Here is an 18,679-nt window from a genome sequence, read left to right as displayed (position 1 = left end):
ACACAAATCTAAGTAGAAGTTATAATAAAAACCATAGTTAAGTAGGCAGATATAACATAGTTTCTACTTATATGGTACTGTACAGTTATAATACATCCACTATTTTGTCCTCACAATATTCTTATAAGTTAGTAGAAATATTTTCATTTTACAGATAAGGAAACTATAATGGTTTGTCCAAAGTCACACAATTATGGGTAGCAGAGAGGTAAGTACAAATGATTCAAGTCCAGTGTTTTTTCTACTACTGATCAACTTAACTGCTGCTTTTAACATTGCTAACCATTGGGGCAGCTAGGTGGCACAGTGGATAGAGCACCGGCCCTGGATTCTGGAGGACCTGAGTTCAAATCTGGCCTCAGACACATAGTACTTACTAGCTGTGTGACCCTGAACAAGTCATTTAACCCCCATTGCCTAGCCAAAAAACAAAACAAACAAACAAAAACCATATTGTTAACAATCCCCTTCTCCTAGATGCTCTTTCTTCTCTAGATTTCATGACACTGTTTGACTCCTTACTCTCTTTCCTCCACTTATCCAATCAGTTGCCAAAACTTGCTATTTCTGTCTTTACAACATCTCTCACATCTGACCACTTTTTTCCACTTACAAAGTTACCATCTTAGCACAGGCTTTCACCACCTCTCACCTAGACAATTACAACAGCCTTCCTCTGCCCCTAGCCTCTCCCCACTGCAGTACATCCTCTATACCTCTGCCAAAAGGATTTTCCTTAAAAAAAGATTTTGACTGTGTAATTAATTATCCTACTCAGCCAGTTCTAGTTACTTCCTATTGCTTCTAGGATCAAATCTAAACTCCTCTGCTTGTCTTTTAAAGCCCTTCAGATTCTGGCCCCTGTCTTTCCAACACAATGGAATTCATTCCTCCTCCCATACTCAGCAATCTGGTCAAATTAGCTTTCTCTCTCTGTTTCACAGACAACACTCCACCTCCTATCTCTGTGCCTTTATATCTGTATGCACTCCCTCCTTACCTCTACCTCCTTACTACTACCATAGTTTCTCTCTTCCTCTAACATGCAGCTTAAGCACTATCATCTACATAAAGCTTTTCTGGATTCCCCCAACTACCTTGTATGTAACTACATTGTATTATAGGTCTACTATATGTTCATTAACATTAGATTTTTGCTACATAAATATATATTTCCATATATATATGGATGTATATGCATCTAAATTATTGTTTGTCTAGCCCATCAGAATGAAAGCTGATTATGCGTAGGCACCTGGCACAGGAAGAGAACTGTAACCACTCAAAGGAGTTTGGCCAGTCCATTCACATAGGAAAGATCAAGTGGATGAAAAATTCCTACAGCTCAAAATTCAGCATGCATTTTAGTAAGCACCTTATTTTCAAAACTATGTATATCTTGAAAGGACGGTACAAATGGACAATGAATAAGTTGAGTACAGAATTGAACAAGAGAAGATCAGTCTAGATTGCTTTTGGAAAAACTCATATCTCTTTTACTGACCCCAATTTTCCCATGAAAACAAAGGTTCATTTTTTCAATACTAATATTTTACTGATATTGCTATATTGCTGTGAGACACATTATGTAGCTGCCTCCAAAGAATTAAACATAAGCACTACACAGAAGACAATGAAGAGGTAAATAAAAGACGTGAATAAGATGCAACATACAACCAAAGTGGAACTCTGAAGGACAGGAATAAAAGACATTATCAAGAAATTATATGATAGGAAGAGAAGATGAGGTGATCACACAGCAAGAACAAAGGTTGAAATCTGGATAACCAAAGTGTATAAATGTTACCCTCAGGAAGTCAGAGGAATGCAGAGAAGGACTGCAATGTGTTGTGTGGACTCTGTGTGGTGAAGTTTTGAGAAGAAACAATAAACAAGAGTCCCACAGGATATATATGTATGTATGGGTAACAATCCACATGGTTGAAGGGAATTCCCAAATCACTGAGATCACATATTCATTTGAATCAAGTTACATAAGTCAATAATCATTTATTAAGCACCTATCAAGTACCAGGTACTGTACTAAAAACTGGGGATATAAAGAAAGCTAAAAACAGGCCCTGCCCTCAAGACACCGACAATCTTATGGGGAAGACATATAAAAAGCTATGTACAAACAAGATATACACAGGATAAACTGAAGATTATCTCAGAGGGAAGGCACTAGCATTAACTTCCTTCTGTTTATATTTAAAAAACAAATACGTTAAGGATAAAAAGTCAGACTGACAACTACCTTTAACTTACCCTAATCACTATATTTCCTGAAAACCCATAGTTTAAAAGATACAAAGCCATTAAATTCCACAGATGTGTTCTTGCACACTTTTCCTACTTTTGCTTTCCACTGATGTTAGATCTCCTTCTGTCATTTATATCAGGATTATGAAGCTCACCTACTTTTTGTCAGTACAATAGTGCCCAAACCTGGAGCCAGCCAGAAAAATCTGAACAGGATTTTGAGACTCTTTATCTGAAAGATATCCTTTCACTAATACAAACAAACCAACTACAACAACAACATAACAGAGATACTAGAAAGGAGGATCACAGGATGGAAAAGAAATCAGTAGTAAAAAGAGTCCTGGAAAGAAAAGAGTACTTCCAAATTTATAAGAATATAAGTTATTCCCCAATTGATAAATGGTCAAAGGATATGAACAGGCAGTTTTCGGATGAAAAAATTAAAGTTATCTATAGTCATATGAAAAAATGCTCTGAATCACTACTGATTAGGGAAATGCAAATCAAAATGACTCTGAGGTACCACATCATACTCATCAGATTAGCCAACATGATAAAACAGGAAAATGATAAATGTTGGAGGAGACATAGGAAAATTGGAACACTAATGCATTGTTAGTGGAGTTGTGAAATGATCCAACCCTTTGGAGAACAATTTGGAAGTATGCCCAAAGGGCTATGAAAATGTGCATACCCTTTGACCTAGCAATAGCACTTCTAGGGCTGTATCCCAAAGACATCATACAAATGCACCCACATGTACAAAAATATTTGTAGCAGCTCTTTTTATGGTGGCCAATAATTGGAAATTGAGGGGATGCCCATCAATTGGGGAACGGCTAAACAAGTTGTGGTATATGAATGTAATGGGAAATTATTGTGCTCTAAGAAATGATGAGCAGGCAGACTTCAGAAAAACCTGGAAAGACTTGTATGGACTGATGCTGAGTGAAGTGAGCAGAACCAAGAGAACGTTGTACACAGCAACAACCACGTTGTCTGATGACTAATGTTGATAGACTTTGCCCTTCTCAGCAATGCAAGGATCTAAGACATCTCCAAAGGTATCATGATAGAAAATGCTATCCACATCCAAAAAAAGAACTATGGAGTTTGAATGCAGATCGAAGCATACTATTTGCTATTTTTTTTCTTCTGTTTTCTTTTGCTTCCTCTATCTGGTAGTTCCTCCTATTGGTTCTAATTCTTCCTTACAACATGACTAATGTGAAAATATGTTTAATAGGAATGTATATGTATAGCCTATATTAGACCACGTGCCATTTTGGGGAGGGGGAGAAAATTTAAAACTCAAAAGCTTATGAAGCGATTGTTGATAAATCAAAATAAATTAATAAAAAAAATTTTAAAAAAGGAAAGAGTACTTCAGAGGGAAAAAATAAACAGCCCAGATTTAAGTCAAGATAAGATAAATTCATATCCTGAATTACTTGACAAAATAGAAGTTTTAATTTTTTAAAGTGAGGTTATCTTCAATATTTAAGAAATATTAAACATAACATGTACTAACTGTATAAGATTTTAAGAAAGCTTTCTCTTTATACCATCCATAATGAATTTAGAAAAATTAACATGTCAAGGTTTAAGCTGCTGCAACTTTTTAAAATGATTAGCTATATGTGAATTACCCTCAGTAAAATGCGGTAAAATGCTAGTCCAAAAGTAAGTGAATATCACTAAATATGTTTCTAGACTGTATCCTGGACATCATAGATTGATATATCCTCTTAGAGAAAACAAATTCATTTTAATATAAGCCTAAGAAAAGCATCATCCAGAAGGTAAATCTGCTTCAAAGTAACCAAGTGTTCCAAAGCTTCTGTTTAGTTTGTCCATAATACCACTCTTCTTTATTAGTTTATGGATAAAGGTCTTTAACAAGAGAATTACTGCATTATAAAACCTCAGAATCCAAGAATGTTAGTGTAAAAGGGAATCACAGACTTCACTTCATCTAAATCCTCATTTGAGACAAGAAAACTGAGTTTCTAAGAGTTTAAGAGAGTTGCCACACAGGAACAAAATATGAACTAAAACCCAGGTCTCTCAGCTGCCAAAATCCAATACTATTTCTACTACACTCAATAAAACTAAAACATAGATCATCATAAAAATTTGTTTATGAAATAAAAATATTAATATTATTTTTGACAAATTTTACTGATTAGCAATATACCAAATTAAAGTCATATTTTAAAAGGTTAGTTGAAACAATTAATGATTTTAGCAAAGTAGTAGGATATAAAGTAAATCCATATAAATCATCAGCCGCAAACAAAACTGTATTCCTATACGCCACAAACAAAACTCTGCAAGAAGAGACAATATAAAATATCCCATTTAAAATAACTAGACAGTATAAAACACCTGGGAGTATACCTGCCAAAACAAACCCAGGAACTATATAAACAAAATTATTACTTCTCATATAAATAAAATCTGATTTAAATAACTAGAGAAATATTAATTGTTCATGAGTAGGCAGAGCCAATATAATAAAAATGACAATTTTACTCAAACTAATTTATATATTCAGTGTTATCCTATTAAATTAGCAAAAAAATATTTTTAACTGACTTAGAAAAGTATGATAAAATTCATTTGGAAAAACAAAGTCAATAATATCAAAAGAAATAATGAAAAAATGTAAAGGAAGGAGGTTTAGCAGTATCAGATCTTAATCTATATTATAAAGCAGTAATTATCAAAACTATCTGGTACCAGCTAATAAAAGGTTGATCAATGGAATGGAGTAGACATACAATTTATAGCAATTAATAAACATAATAACTTTGTATTTGACAAATGTAAAGACTTAAGATTTTGGGATTAAGAACTCACTATTTGGTTAAAAAAATTGTTGGGAAAACTGGGAAACAATATGGCAGAAAATGGGCACAGACCAATATCTTCCCATTTACCAAGATAAGGTCAAAATGGATATACAACCTAGATATAAAGAGAGACATTAAAAGAAAATTAGAAGAACATGGAACATATTACTTATCAGACTTACGGGTAGGCGAACAATTTATGAATAAACAAGAGATAGAGAGAGCAAAGTTATGGGTAAAATGGATAATTTCAATTACATTAAATTTAAAAAGGTTTTGTGCAAAATAAAACAAAAGTAACCAAGATCAAAAGGAATTCAGAAAATTGGGGGAAATTTTTATAGACAGTTTATCAAGTAAAAGTCTATCTAAAACATATAAAGAACTTTGTGAAATCTATAAGAATACAAGTCATTTCCCAATTGATTAATGGTCAAAGGATATGAACAGGCAGTTTTTAATGAAGAAATCGAAACAATTTATAGTCATAAGAAAAAATGTTCTAAATCCTTATTGATTAGAGAAATGCAAATTAAAACAACCTTGAGATATCATCTTACACCTATCAGGTTGGCTAAAATGATAGAAGAGGAAAGTGATAAATATTGGAGGGGATGTGGAAAAATTAGGACACTAATTCATTGTAGGTGGAATTGTGAACCGATCCAACCACTGTGGAGAGAAATCTGGAATTATGCCCAAAGAGTTAGTAAACTACCTTTAACTCAGCAATACCACAACTTGATCTATTTCCAAAGATGATTTCGGAAAAAGGAAAAGAATCTATATGTTCTAAAATGTTTATAGCAGCTCTCTTTGTAGTGGCAAAGAACTGGAAATTACAGGGATGCTCATCAATTGGGGAACGGCTGTACAAGTTTGTGGTATGATTGTGATGGAATACTGTACTATAAGAAACGATGAGCTCAATGATTTTAGAAAAACATGGAAAGATTTGCATGAAATAATTAAGAGAGAAATAAGCACAGCCAATAGAACACTGTATACAGTAACAGCAATATTGTTTTAAGAATGACTATGAGCAAATATTATTACTATTACAAACTTGTAATATTATGAACATTATAAATGTATATTTGAAAGGAATAACAAGTTGTGCATAGTAGATTTGCAGTTGCATGTGTAATCATCTTTTTTACTGTACTGTTATGGAAATGCTTGTTTTATTCTATAAATTAAAATTAATTAAAATAAAAATAAAATCATATTTTAGGTGAAATTTTTTAAAATTGTCACTCCAGAGCACTGATGACATTATAAGTTTGAGATTCTGCTTTCAGCTGAGATAAGTACCTTAACAGAATTTCCAGTGTGCAAAAGCTTCTTTAGAGTCGATCCTAAAATGAAAAAAGATGCATTTATAATACAGGAATTCACATATAAAGTCAATATCTTGTAGCAATAATTTAAGTATTTTAAATGAAAAAGTAATAGTCTTTTAAAAAGAATGCTAGACCTAATAAGCACTGAAAGAAAAAAATAGTTTGATTCACACTCAACCAAAGATAAAAGTTAATATTAAAAAATGGAAGTGACCTTCAGAGATGAATATACGTTACAGACAGAGAGACCTTTTAAGATAATTCCATTTTAATTATGTAACTTGTCAAAAGCCTTTCCTGAGGTCCAAAAGCATTTGATATTATAGGAATCTATTTAACCACGTTGTATTTTATGTAGTACCTATCTCTTATCATGCAAAAAATGAATGATAAATAAATCTCCAATGGTAAAAACATGAATTAATTTGCAAAGTCAACTAATGTTCACTTAGAAACAATTTAAAGATATTAAAACTTGTGAGCTACTTTGCTAGCAACAGCACCCACAATTGTAGGCAGAGCTACATTAGTAAATTGTATAACATAGCATCTTGGTGACCAACACTGAAACTTATAGGCAACTGCACCAACAAAATGAAGGAGCCCTTTGTGCTATATTCCACTAACAGTGGGAAAAGATCCTCCTGGCCATAATCAACCAAACACACTGATGATACAAAAACGAAAAATGGATCTCTGTCTGTTCTCAAGGGGAGCCACACATATTTAAGGATATAGAGAAATAAATACACAGGCATTTTGGGAGAGAAGGCAGCTTGGGAGGATCATATAAGATGGAGACTGAGATGAATCTTAAAGGCAGTAGGGACTCTGTAAGGCTAAAAAAAAAAGAAGAGGGAATACATTATAGGTATGGGGGTCTTGCTGCATTTTTATAACTGTGTCCCTAGCTTTTAACACAGTGCCTGACATAGAATAAGCACTTTAATGCTCTTTCACTCACACTGCTTTGAGGCTTTTAAGACAATTATATACGGCCTTATATCATTTATTACTTTCCTTGGGTACAAGACATGTCTCATTGACTTGATAAGTACATCAAGTTAACTAACCATATCTTATAATCTTAGTATAGAGCAAAATGTCATAAAGTAGATGTCCAATATACAGTCAATTAAATCTAATTGGCTAAGCCAATTCTATGTACTTTTCATTAACTATCTTTTTTATAAAATCCCTCAAGTCTGGAAAAAAAAGCTTTATTTTCAACATATTTTAGTGAAAAACAATGTAATACAAATAGAAGGTAAGTTGTTATGGTGGAAAGAGCACCGGATTAGCATTCAGAGGACTTGAGTTTCCCTCTTGTCTATACTACACTGTATGTCTATGGGCAAGTCACAATGGCCTCTGGGCCTCAGGTCTTTTACCCTTAAAATAAAGAAAGGACAAGATCAATTTTTTAATGCACATTTTAAAACAGCAGTCAAATTTTATAGTGTTAATTGGTATTCTTTGAGTTTATAGGAAAGAGTTTTTAAAGAATTCCAGTTATCTCTTTTTATTTCTGTCTTGGCTAACTGTAAAATTAACAAATTTTTTCCCCGGATCTTGAAGTTTCATTTTCACCCATTATTTCTACTACCAACACTATCATTTATTCACCCAACATAGAGTAGTTCACCAAGTTCTTGGATTAATATCAGAATATTTTGTGCAATATATTTTCCCCTTGCCTTTTCCTCTAAAACATAACTACAGATAGTTTCCAATTTCACCATTTGAAATTCCACTACTTAGTTCATTGAATATAACTTACTTGTAATCACTATTTCAGTTTTTTCTTACTGTTACTTGTACTGTTCCTTGTTTTAACAATGTAATAGCTACTTAGTGGCAAAACTAATAACTAGCATTTATATTGTTCCTACTATGTTCCTGGAACTACATGAAGTGCTTTACAAATAGTGTCTTATTCAATTTTCTCAACAACTCTGGGATATAAGTGCTATTATTACCCCCATTTTACAGTTGAGGGAACTAAGGCAAACAGAGATTAAGTAACTTGCCCAGGATCACACAACTATGAGGCAGGATTTGAACTTGAGTCCAGACTAGAGACCAGTGCTCTATCACTGCATTACCTAGTTCCCAAAACCATTTGATTTTGAATGGCCTTTATGCTCCAGGAAAACTCAAGAGAAAAAGCTCCCAAAGGGTATGTGCATTTATATATTCCTCTCTGTGTGTATGCATATTTGTGTATATGTATGAAAAGCTGTTTTTAAGGAGACTTTGGGACATATACAACACATTCAACATGACGCTCTTTAATTAAATGTCTATTAGATTGTGGTTCAGTGTTTCAATTCCATTTAATAAAAGTATTGTACTATATAACTGCTATAAAAATCTTCCCCAAAAAAGTCTATGTAGAATGAAATTAAGTAGATATATATAAATTCCAAGGATAATGGCAACCGATCTTGCAGATTATTACTTTCCTTAGGGTACATGTCAATAACCAAACGTGATTGGTCCTCAAAATGGGTTAATGGTATCAAAAGACCAATGTTCAATTTTATAAAAGCCAGTTCCTTATGCAATTAAGAGTGTGAATATGAGCTCTGCAATACCTACACTAACCTGTTAGACATATTGGGAACCTCCCTTCTTTACAGGAGAGCAGGACACTGGAGTAACCCAACAACTGGCCAGTTAGAAGGACTTCTGAAGCCCAAGGCTGCTTGACATACCAGTAATCCTTTGCTAGTGAGCTCTAGTAGAATTTGGAGATGACTATAGCTGCCAGAAACCAGAGAAATCAGCCTTGACCAGCTCAAAGGCAACCTTGAGCATCAACTACAGACTCAAGACCATGCTTGGGAGTTTCTAAATATCCTGCTCCCTGGCTTACTGTGTCTATAGCTGTCTTCTTCCTTAAGCCCCACTCCCCAACTGAAAGCCTCTAGAAACTATTACTATCTCACCCTATTTCACATGCCCTTTGAGCAACTGAATATTCTCTCTCTCTCTCTCTCTCTCTCTCTCTCTCTCTCTCTCTCTCTCTCTCTCTCTCTCTCTCTCTCTCTCTCTCTCTCTCTCTCTCTCTCTCCTCTGTCTCTGTTTCCTTGCAAGCTCTTCACTCCCTAGCAAGCTCTTCTCAGACAATAAACACTTTTGTAATCTATGATCAGACCCTGTTTCATTTAGTGGTATTCCATTAACAAGAGTTACTATTCCTTTGTTTCATTTCTAGGTGTCTTATGTATTTGAGTTGGGAATGGGAGGATGGAAGAAAGGTTAAATCATATACATTCATGATGTAAATTCAAATTACAGAGTTCCAAACCAAACATTAACAAAGGATACCTTTATAAATATTTACCATAGTAAAATACAGACTAAAACAGACTTGCATGGCAGTATAATCTATCTGCTAGATAGCTAGCATCAGACGATTAAAATATAAAGAGGTAGAATGTAGTGAAAAATTTCATCCATCAAGGCCAGAGGTCATTCAGATTCAAGTTGTTAATAGGAAAAGGAAGTAAGAAGACATGTTCAAATCATATGAATTCTGCTTGGTCAATGTGGTGTCTTAGCTCCCATGACTACTTTGGTAAAGATTTTGTGAAATCAATAAAAAGAACACGAAGAACATAAAAGTGGCTAGGAAGTAATATAAAGAACAAGATTTAAAGTAAATTATCTCTAGCCATTTGACTAGTAAACCAAGAAAAAAGGATCACTATCAGCAATGTGTTCACTAAACCTGAGAAAATAAGTGTGAACCATATCCTCTAACTATTCCTTATATGTCGGTCAAATTCAGGATATTTAACAATAGATTACTATTAAACAGATGCTTTTATTCTTAAATAGTCCATATATGACTAGGGGTAGGTGGAATGTTATTTAAAAAGAATTTCAATGAGAAAGAACTTTTTTCCTATAAAATAGCACAACGTGTTACTCCAAAACCAAAGTCCATTAGTTCACACCAATGAAAGATGGAGGTACCAATTTGCTTGAATGACATAACTTATATGCTATTACTTGTATGAACAATCACCAATATTTAAGTTTACTAGCATGTAAATTTTTTTAAACTAAAATGATCCGCTTACTTCAGGAAGCAGTTTCAGAAAGCATCACACTAAATTAAATTTTGAAATAATTTTAAATTTATTCATGCTAAGAGGGTCTACTTATCTTTGGAAATTTTAAAGTGCTATCTGAAGAAAATGAGTATTTTTTACATAAATTACACAAACAAAATTGAAGATTATATTTAGTGAATGTGAAAATATATTTATCTCTCATTCTAATCTATCCCTGGTTTATGGACCCAAAGCCTACAAGGAATGTCACAAGTCTCTATGATGCCTCCTTTGGACTATATTTTGCACTGGAATTTGAATGAAGAGAATAATTTCAAGAAATGAGACTAAGGAGAAGAATGTGTTTCAGGCATGGGAGCCAGTTATGTCTTTTGTGTACTTAATGTTAAAATTCATTTCTCAATTTTGGTATAACTAAATACCATACAGTAACGTATGGCAAGTATATACTAACTTACTGGAGCATATATATACCCAGATATATTCACTTTATTTAGAGGATGCAACATGACAGATACTATTACTATTGTAAAAATTTTTTAAACTTTTTTAAAGCCCAGCATGTTTTATATTATGTAATAGGCCATTAAATGCTACATTTATCTATATAAAAATCTATCGCTTCCTTGCATAGTTTAAAAATAAGTATACGAGAGTTATCTGGAGTGTATCATCACTGTGTCAAAGCACTTAGATCATTAACTAAACAAATAACTTCAGTCCTACAACTGAAAAACCCCAGACATTGCAGCAAAGGAAAAGACTTTTAGAAAGGTAAGAAGCATTTATTAAATATGCCCATGCAATAGTCCACTTTATTAACAAAATGACATTTTACTACTTGTAGCCCAAAGTTCTAATATTGACATACCTCCCTTCTTCACATATTACTTTGTTTTTTCCTATAATCTTTACTAATAGTTATGTCTCATATTATTAAAATTATAAATTCAACAGTTTAGAAGCTAAGTTACTATAAGCTCGTAAAAGTGGCTTAAATGAGAGGCAGTGGTAACTTTCTTCTTATCAAGTGAAATAAGGCCTGTATTTGTCTCAATTTCTTCATCTGTAAAATGGAGATAATAATAGCACCTACTTCCCAGGGTTCTATGTTGTGAGGATCAAAAGAGAGAGTCGCTGTAAAGTGCTTAGCATAGTGTGTACCACATGGTAAGTGCTATCCAAATCTTAGCTATTATTATTATTATAATTATTACTATCAAGTTCATTCATTGCCACTATATCTCAAAGTATTTAACGCTGGGAGCTGCGGTGAGCTGAGTGTGTGTAGGTGGGTGAAGGAAGGAGTAATATTTTTTACAAGAATTACAGATTTACAACTTGTCCAAAGAAAGTATTTTAGGAAAAGGGGTAACCATTTCTAAAAGTCTCTGGAATCCAAAAACCACTTGTCTTGAACTTCTACCTGCAGGATAAGCAAGCTACTTTTAAGACTATTCCTCAGTATGAGTAAGTTCTCTTGATCAAACTAATTTGAAAATTTAGCAGTAGGAAGAAATATGTAGCATTAGAAATTTTTAAAACTATAATCTTACCTATACTGTGATAATGCCATCGAAAGAAAATCCTTTCAGGTAGTAGCTGCAAGATCTTCTGCATAAACCAAAAATATTAGTTATTTTATAAGATATCATAAGAAACTAGGTAACAAAAGCAATTATACAAACCAACTATAGGTTAACTATAAAGTTGCAAAATGATATGAATGAAAATATTATTTCCAATCAAGGAAGTTTTTTCTCCTATTTAAAAGTAAATTTGATCCCTCATCAAAGATCATAGATCATCCTCACCTCAGATGCACACTTGAATGGTCATATCCTTGATCTTACCATCATTACTCTGAAGTGTTGCACTTCTCTTTCATGAATTCTGAAATTCCCTTATCTGATCAGAATGGGTTGTCATTCTATTCTCCCCCTGCCTTGCAACCCAAACCTTGTTCTTCATCCTCACTGTGATTTCCCCAACCACTCCCTTTCTGTCTCCTTAGCTGAATCTTCCTCCAAGATCACAACATCCTCTAAGCAAAGAAATCCCTTGGTGATCTCCTCAGTTCTCATGAATTTAATTACTGTCATTCTACGCTGATGACTCTCAAATCTACTTATCCTGCTCCTAATCTATCTGCTGACCTCCAGTCTTGCATCTTCAACTGCCTTTCATCTATCTTGAACTAGTCTAATCCAGCAGACATCTTAAACTCAATACATCCAAAACAGAACTCATTTCTCCCCCTCAACCCTCCTCATATCTTCCCTATTTCTGTAGAGGGCAACACCATCCTCCTAATTCCTCAGACTTGTAACCTGGGAGTCATTATCTCTCATTCCCCTAGCCAATCTGTTGCCAAGGCCTGTTGATTTCACCTTTGCAGCAACTCTCAAATACATCCCCTTCTCTCTTTTGACACTGCCGCCATTCTAGTACAGGCACCTCATCACCTCAAGCCTGGACTACTGCAATAGCCTTCTGGTAGGTCTGCCTGCCTCAAGTCTCTCCCCACTCCAATCCATCCTCCATTCAGCAACTAAAGCGACTTTTCTAAAGCCCAGATCTGAACATGTCACCTTCCCCTCCACACACACATACCCTACTCAATAAACTCCAATGGTGTTCTATTGCCTCCAGGATCAAATATAAAATGCTCTGCTTAGCATTCAAAGCCATCTACAATCACTGTCTCTACTTCATTTCTCCTAACTGTCTTCTGTATTCTGATTTCATGTAATTCAACTGAAACTGCTTTCTTGAAAGTTGCCAATGATCTTTTAACTGCGAAATCTAATGGTCTTTTCTCAATCCTCATCCTTCCTGAACACTCTTTAGCCTAGACTCTATTGATCACCTTGATATCCTCTTCCCTCTGCCTTCTCCTCCCACCTGACTGCTCTAAACCTATGCTTAATATTCATCCAAATCATACTTTGTTTATATTGGGAGGAAACACAGTAAGTTGAATAGATGCTATTCTTGCAGTCAGAAAGAGGAGAGTTCAAGTACTAGCTCTGACACATGTTGGCTATGGAGCCTAGTAGTATCCTGGATATTCTTCAAGACAATATTTTATCAATTAGTTGCCTGTCTAGATCAGTGGAGTGAATGTTTCAAGCAATGAATTTCCTAAACAGGTAAATTCATAGATCTAACCTCACCCCCAAACAACTCTATATTAAACATTTTTCTCCTTGTTAGTGAGAATCAGATCTAAAATAGAATTGCCTCTTGTTAACTCTTCTACCTTACAAAGGATGAAATTATTAGTAAGGCGACTGTCTCCTAAAGCTCTTGGACCTTCTTTTCCTATCCTGCTCAGAGTAGGGAACCTACAGCCTTGAGGCCACATGTGGCCCTCTAGGTCCTCAAGTGCAGCCCTTTGACAGATACAAACTTCACAGAACAAATCCTTTTATTAAAGATTTATTACTGTCACTTGGCAATCTCATCTACTCTCAAGTATTCAATTATCATCTCTAAGCTCATGATTTTAAGATCCACTTATCCAGCTTTAACCTCTCTTTCTAATCTCTAGACCTCCTAACCTCTAGTTGCTTCCTGGATATCTCACACCAGATGTCCCATAGACATCTTAAATGCATGTTCAAGTTTCAATGCATTATCTTCCTCACCTAGCCCTCCTTCTTCCTGTCTTTCCCATTACTTTGGAGGACACTATTATACTCCCAATCACCCAAACCAGAAATCTAGGTATCATGTGGGACTCCTTACTGTCCTATACACACACACACACACACACACACACACACACACACTAATCAATCTGTTGCAAAATTGTATCAATTTTACCTTCATAATAATTCTCATATAAGTGTTCTTTTCTCCTCTGACACTGTCATCATTCTGGTGCAGGCCTTCATCACCTCCAGTATCAACAATTACAAAAGTTCTCTGGATGGTCTCCCTCACTCAAATCTCCACCCACTCCAGTCCAACCTCCATTCAGTTGTCAAATTGAATTTCCTAAAGGGCACCTAGTTATACTTGATTAATTTAAATTACATAGCTATAAAGTAGGGCTAAGGAAGAAAGAAGGTCCTAAGGTAGAAAGAAGGAGCAAATTGCTACACCATTGTCAGTAATATTGGAGAACGAATGGAGAATGGGTGAAGTACCACATAACTGGAGAGGGCAATTATCCCAATTTTCAAAATAAGGGAAAAGAACAGAGTCTGAAACCTATACGCTAGAAAGTATACCTTCAACTTCCCTGCCTCCCCTAATCTGCCCAAATCCCATTGGGGCAACCGGTTCACCAGAAGATGCCATTTTCCTTTACTTTATCTTCCTCTCCTAACCCAGAGTTTCCTAGATCTCATGGGGAAGATGGGTGGAAAGAGTAACATGGTTCTTCAAACCACTTGAATAGCTGGGAGTCAATTCTAATCTTTCCAGCAAGACAGAGGACCATCAAATCAAGACTTACCATCTACCCATTCTTTATTTTCCTAATGTTTTCAAAGCCTTACTAGCTGTCCTGGTTTTCCTCTGACCAGACCCATAGATATTTATCTGCCCTACTGATGCCCTAGGCCCTATCATTCTTCCTCTCATACATTCATCCCCTTATATACTCAGTGATCACCACCCTACTTTAAACTCTAATCATCTCCATCTAGACTACTGCAATAGCTTCCTAAGTGGCCTCCTCGTGCCTACTGTCTACTCTCTCCCTTTGCTAATCCATTTACATAGCTGCAAAGTTAATATTGGGGAAGGAAATGGCAAACCACTCCAGTATCTTTGCCAAGAAAACTCTAAATGGAATTACATAGAGTCAGACATGACTGAAACAAATGAACAACAACAAAAAATTAATATTCCTAAAATACAATACCAAATGTTTCCCTCCCCTGACCAAAAATCTTCAGTGGCTCCCCATTTGGCTAACCAAATTAAATACAAAAACTTTAGCTTGGTATTTAAAGCCTTCAATAATCTGATCTCTACCTACCTTTTTGGATATATTTCATATTACGCCCCTTCATGCACTCTAAACTGACCTAAGAGCTCTTCCCCATACAACATTTCATTTCCTACCTTCATGTCTTTGCACAGGCTGCCCCCACACTTCCTTCTGGCCCAAGTGTTAGAATCTACAGCTTCTTTGTTTTTTTTTTCTTTTTAATTTATGGAATAAAACAAGCATTTCCATAGCATAGTACAATAAAAAAAAAAGATGATTGTAAGTGAAACTGCAAATCTACTATGCACAACTAGCTATTCCTTTCAAATATACAACAAAATTATCATGTAAATTTCTTCCCCACCTGCACCCCCAAGCCACTATGGTACCCCGTCTTATGCAAAGTCTTCCCTACCCACCAGTTGTTAAAGTTGTTTTCCAAGTAGTAGGAGCTGTCCCCATGAGGACCCAACTGAAAATGGCCAGTTGGGCAATACAGCTTCCTGCCTTCTTTCCTTCTTTCTCTCCTTCCTCCTTTCCTTCCCTTCTTCCCTCCTTCCCTTCCCTCTGTCCACATAGGGTATCATACCCTTACCTGCGAGTGTTCTGCCCAAAGGAATGTAGATTTTGAACACTGAAACCATGAAAGATATCTTGGGGCTTTTCTTAAGGACCAAGCCTTAAACCCAAATCACTCAGGCTCCCACAGACTGGACAACAATGGGTCCCAGCCCAAGCCCCACATGGTCACTGTTTGGGACCTGATTGCTCAGAGTGAATAAAAAAACTGTTTCTGTTTTTGGTCAGAAACCCTAAGGGTCTTTCCCCTCCCAGATTGATTCTTTTTTTTTTTTTTGGCTAGTAAAAGAGTCTCATTTCTTACCTAGCTAGCCTTAATCACTGAATGGGCACTGCCTCAGGCAAACTGAGACCTGTTAAAGACCTTAGCTTAAAAAAGCCAAGGTCTCCCACTGCATCCAAGGCTATCTCCAGTCATCCTGATCTATATCTTGCTACTGGACCCAGATGGCTCCAGAGGAGAAAGTGAGGGTGGTGACTTTGCACAGTCCTGACTCACTTAAATCCAATTCACTTGCATATCATGGCATCATCTTCCTGATGTCATAGTCTTCTTCTAGAATGAAGGATAAACAACAACAACAATGTTCTCTTCCACTTCAAATTACCACTTACTTATCTGTGTACTGGTTGATTTCTGTTTCTGCCCCCAAGTTATCTACTCAAGGGCAGGAACTGTTTTTCATTTTTTTTGTTTTTGTATTTGTAAACCTATTGTCAGACATCAGCCTAGAAGGCAGGGAAGAGTGACAATATCTCCACTCTGGGAGCTTTTAAACTAGTAATGATAAGATACCAAAAAAGTTAAAGTACACACTTATATAAATTAGAATAATTTATAACAAAATGCTACATAAGATCCTAGAAGGAAGATCATTACCCAACAGAAGACATCCACCACATCTGAGTTGGCCCTTACAAGGTAGAAAGAAGAGACATTCAATGTACAGGGAAGAGCATGGAACTACACAGGTTGAAGAGCAAAGAGATGGTTCAGGAGACACAGTCAAGCTTTAATGAAACACAAGCCATGTGGAGACAGGTAATATTAGATAATTAAAGAAAGGAAGGATAGTTCTCAATCAGAAAAAATATATGAACTTTGCTCAGAGCTTGAGCCACTAAAAGTATTTTTAGCAGGAACGAAATACCCATATCTATGCATATGCAACTAGTATACACATAAATGGTGGGTTGGTAGTGGGGAGAAAATGCCTACAGGAAGGTCTGTTTGGAGAGAAACTACTGCAATAGTCCAGAGAGGTAGAAATGAGGATAGCAGCAAATGGAATACGTAGGAGATAAAGGAGACAAGAATTTGGGAAATAGCTAGATAAGACTTGAAGGGGAGAAAGAGTCAAAGGTTAACACCTCTCATATATGTAATATATACATATACAATATATCAAAAATGGGAGACTACATGAATGCTGTTATCAGAAATGATGAAGGCAGAAAGAAGAACAGATTTGAAGTGAAAGATAACAAGCTAAGTTTTGAGTTCAGTTATTAGTGGAAATCTTCAATAGGTAGTCACAAGACCAAGAATGATCTTGGTCAAGTCAATGAATGAGTGAGTGAATGAATGAACGAATGAATGAATGTCGGCAGATTGGTTATGTTTTAAAGTGTTGAAAATGACCATATCTTGTCATTTATTGTAAGGTTTTTCTCATAGGTGACATGGATGATATTGCTTTAAAGAGTATGTCTAGGTCTTGTTATAACTGAAACACTGAACACAACCATGGTCCCATAGATATTTAGTTTGGCCTGGAGCCTGGCCAGTTCAGCACTACAGTATGTTGACACCAGAGTCTCCCAAAGGATAGATCAATCTACATGTCTGAAAGACTTAATATATGAGGAAAAATTGTTTTTTTCATTGTGGTAAAATATATGCCAAAAAAAATAAAGTAAAAGTGTTTTAACTAGGCTATCTATTCTCTTTATCCTCATAGTCACTATCATCTCTATCTATGGTTATAAAAGTTTTCAGATTAATAAAAAGTAATTAAATCAGACAGACAGAAATTGGGACTAAATTCACATATATAGGCAGCTCACCAAGACTATTTCCAAGGGGAGGAAAACATAAAATAAAGCTAAGACAAATATTATCCATACTAATGCTTCTGCTTATACCTAAATACAAGGTTCATGAGCCCATGGTTTTGATGTATTGGTGGTACAAAGCATTAGTGTGGAATTAAGCCTCAGTCTATGTTTGTGTGCTAAACCTGCCCCTCAGAAAGCCAAAAAACATACCCTGTCTTTATTAAGTGAAATACAATATGGCATTTTCTTCTACTGCAACCTAGATTCTTGGTTATACTACTATAAATACCACAAGATCTTATTTGTAGTTACAAATGAGAATAAAACAAAAAATATTTTGGGAAAACCACACTGTGAATAAACATTACTTCTTTGAAAAACACAAAGAACAATTTAATGCTTGGAGCGTGGCTACATATGTATGGTAATCCATTATAGCGCATTTGAAACAGAAATTAGGTATTACTATACTGATCAACACATCTGTCGGTTCTTTTAACTGATCATCCATAGTTCTTTTTCCTCCAAGCTCACTACATGGCTAGGAAC

At 35.3% G+C, this 18,679-nt stretch overlaps 1 protein-coding gene across 1 annotated transcript in view; it reads right to left on the bottom strand.

The window, feature by feature from the left end:
* The window catches only part of RALGAPA2 (Ral GTPase activating protein catalytic subunit alpha 2), a 417,261-nt gene that overhangs the window by 354,856 nt on the left and 43,726 nt on the right, over window positions 1-18,679 (bottom strand). The window contains exons 4-5 of the mRNA XM_020989297.2: window positions 12,105-12,162; window positions 6,435-6,478 (exon numbers count right to left, since the gene is read on the bottom strand). Of these exons, the coding sequence (XP_020844956.1) occupies window positions 6,435-6,478; window positions 12,105-12,162 (102 nt within the window). The remainder of the gene's footprint in view (window positions 1-6,434; window positions 6,479-12,104; window positions 12,163-18,679) is intronic.

Source organism: Phascolarctos cinereus, unplaced genomic scaffold, assembly GCF_003287225.1.
Source record: "Phascolarctos cinereus isolate Bilbo 61053 unplaced genomic scaffold, phaCin_HiC Scaffold_2;HRSCAF=192, whole genome shotgun sequence".
Classification (NCBI taxonomy): Eukaryota; Metazoa; Chordata; class Mammalia; order Diprotodontia; family Phascolarctidae; genus Phascolarctos; species Phascolarctos cinereus.
This window is presented reverse-complemented; position numbering and strand designations above follow the sequence as displayed.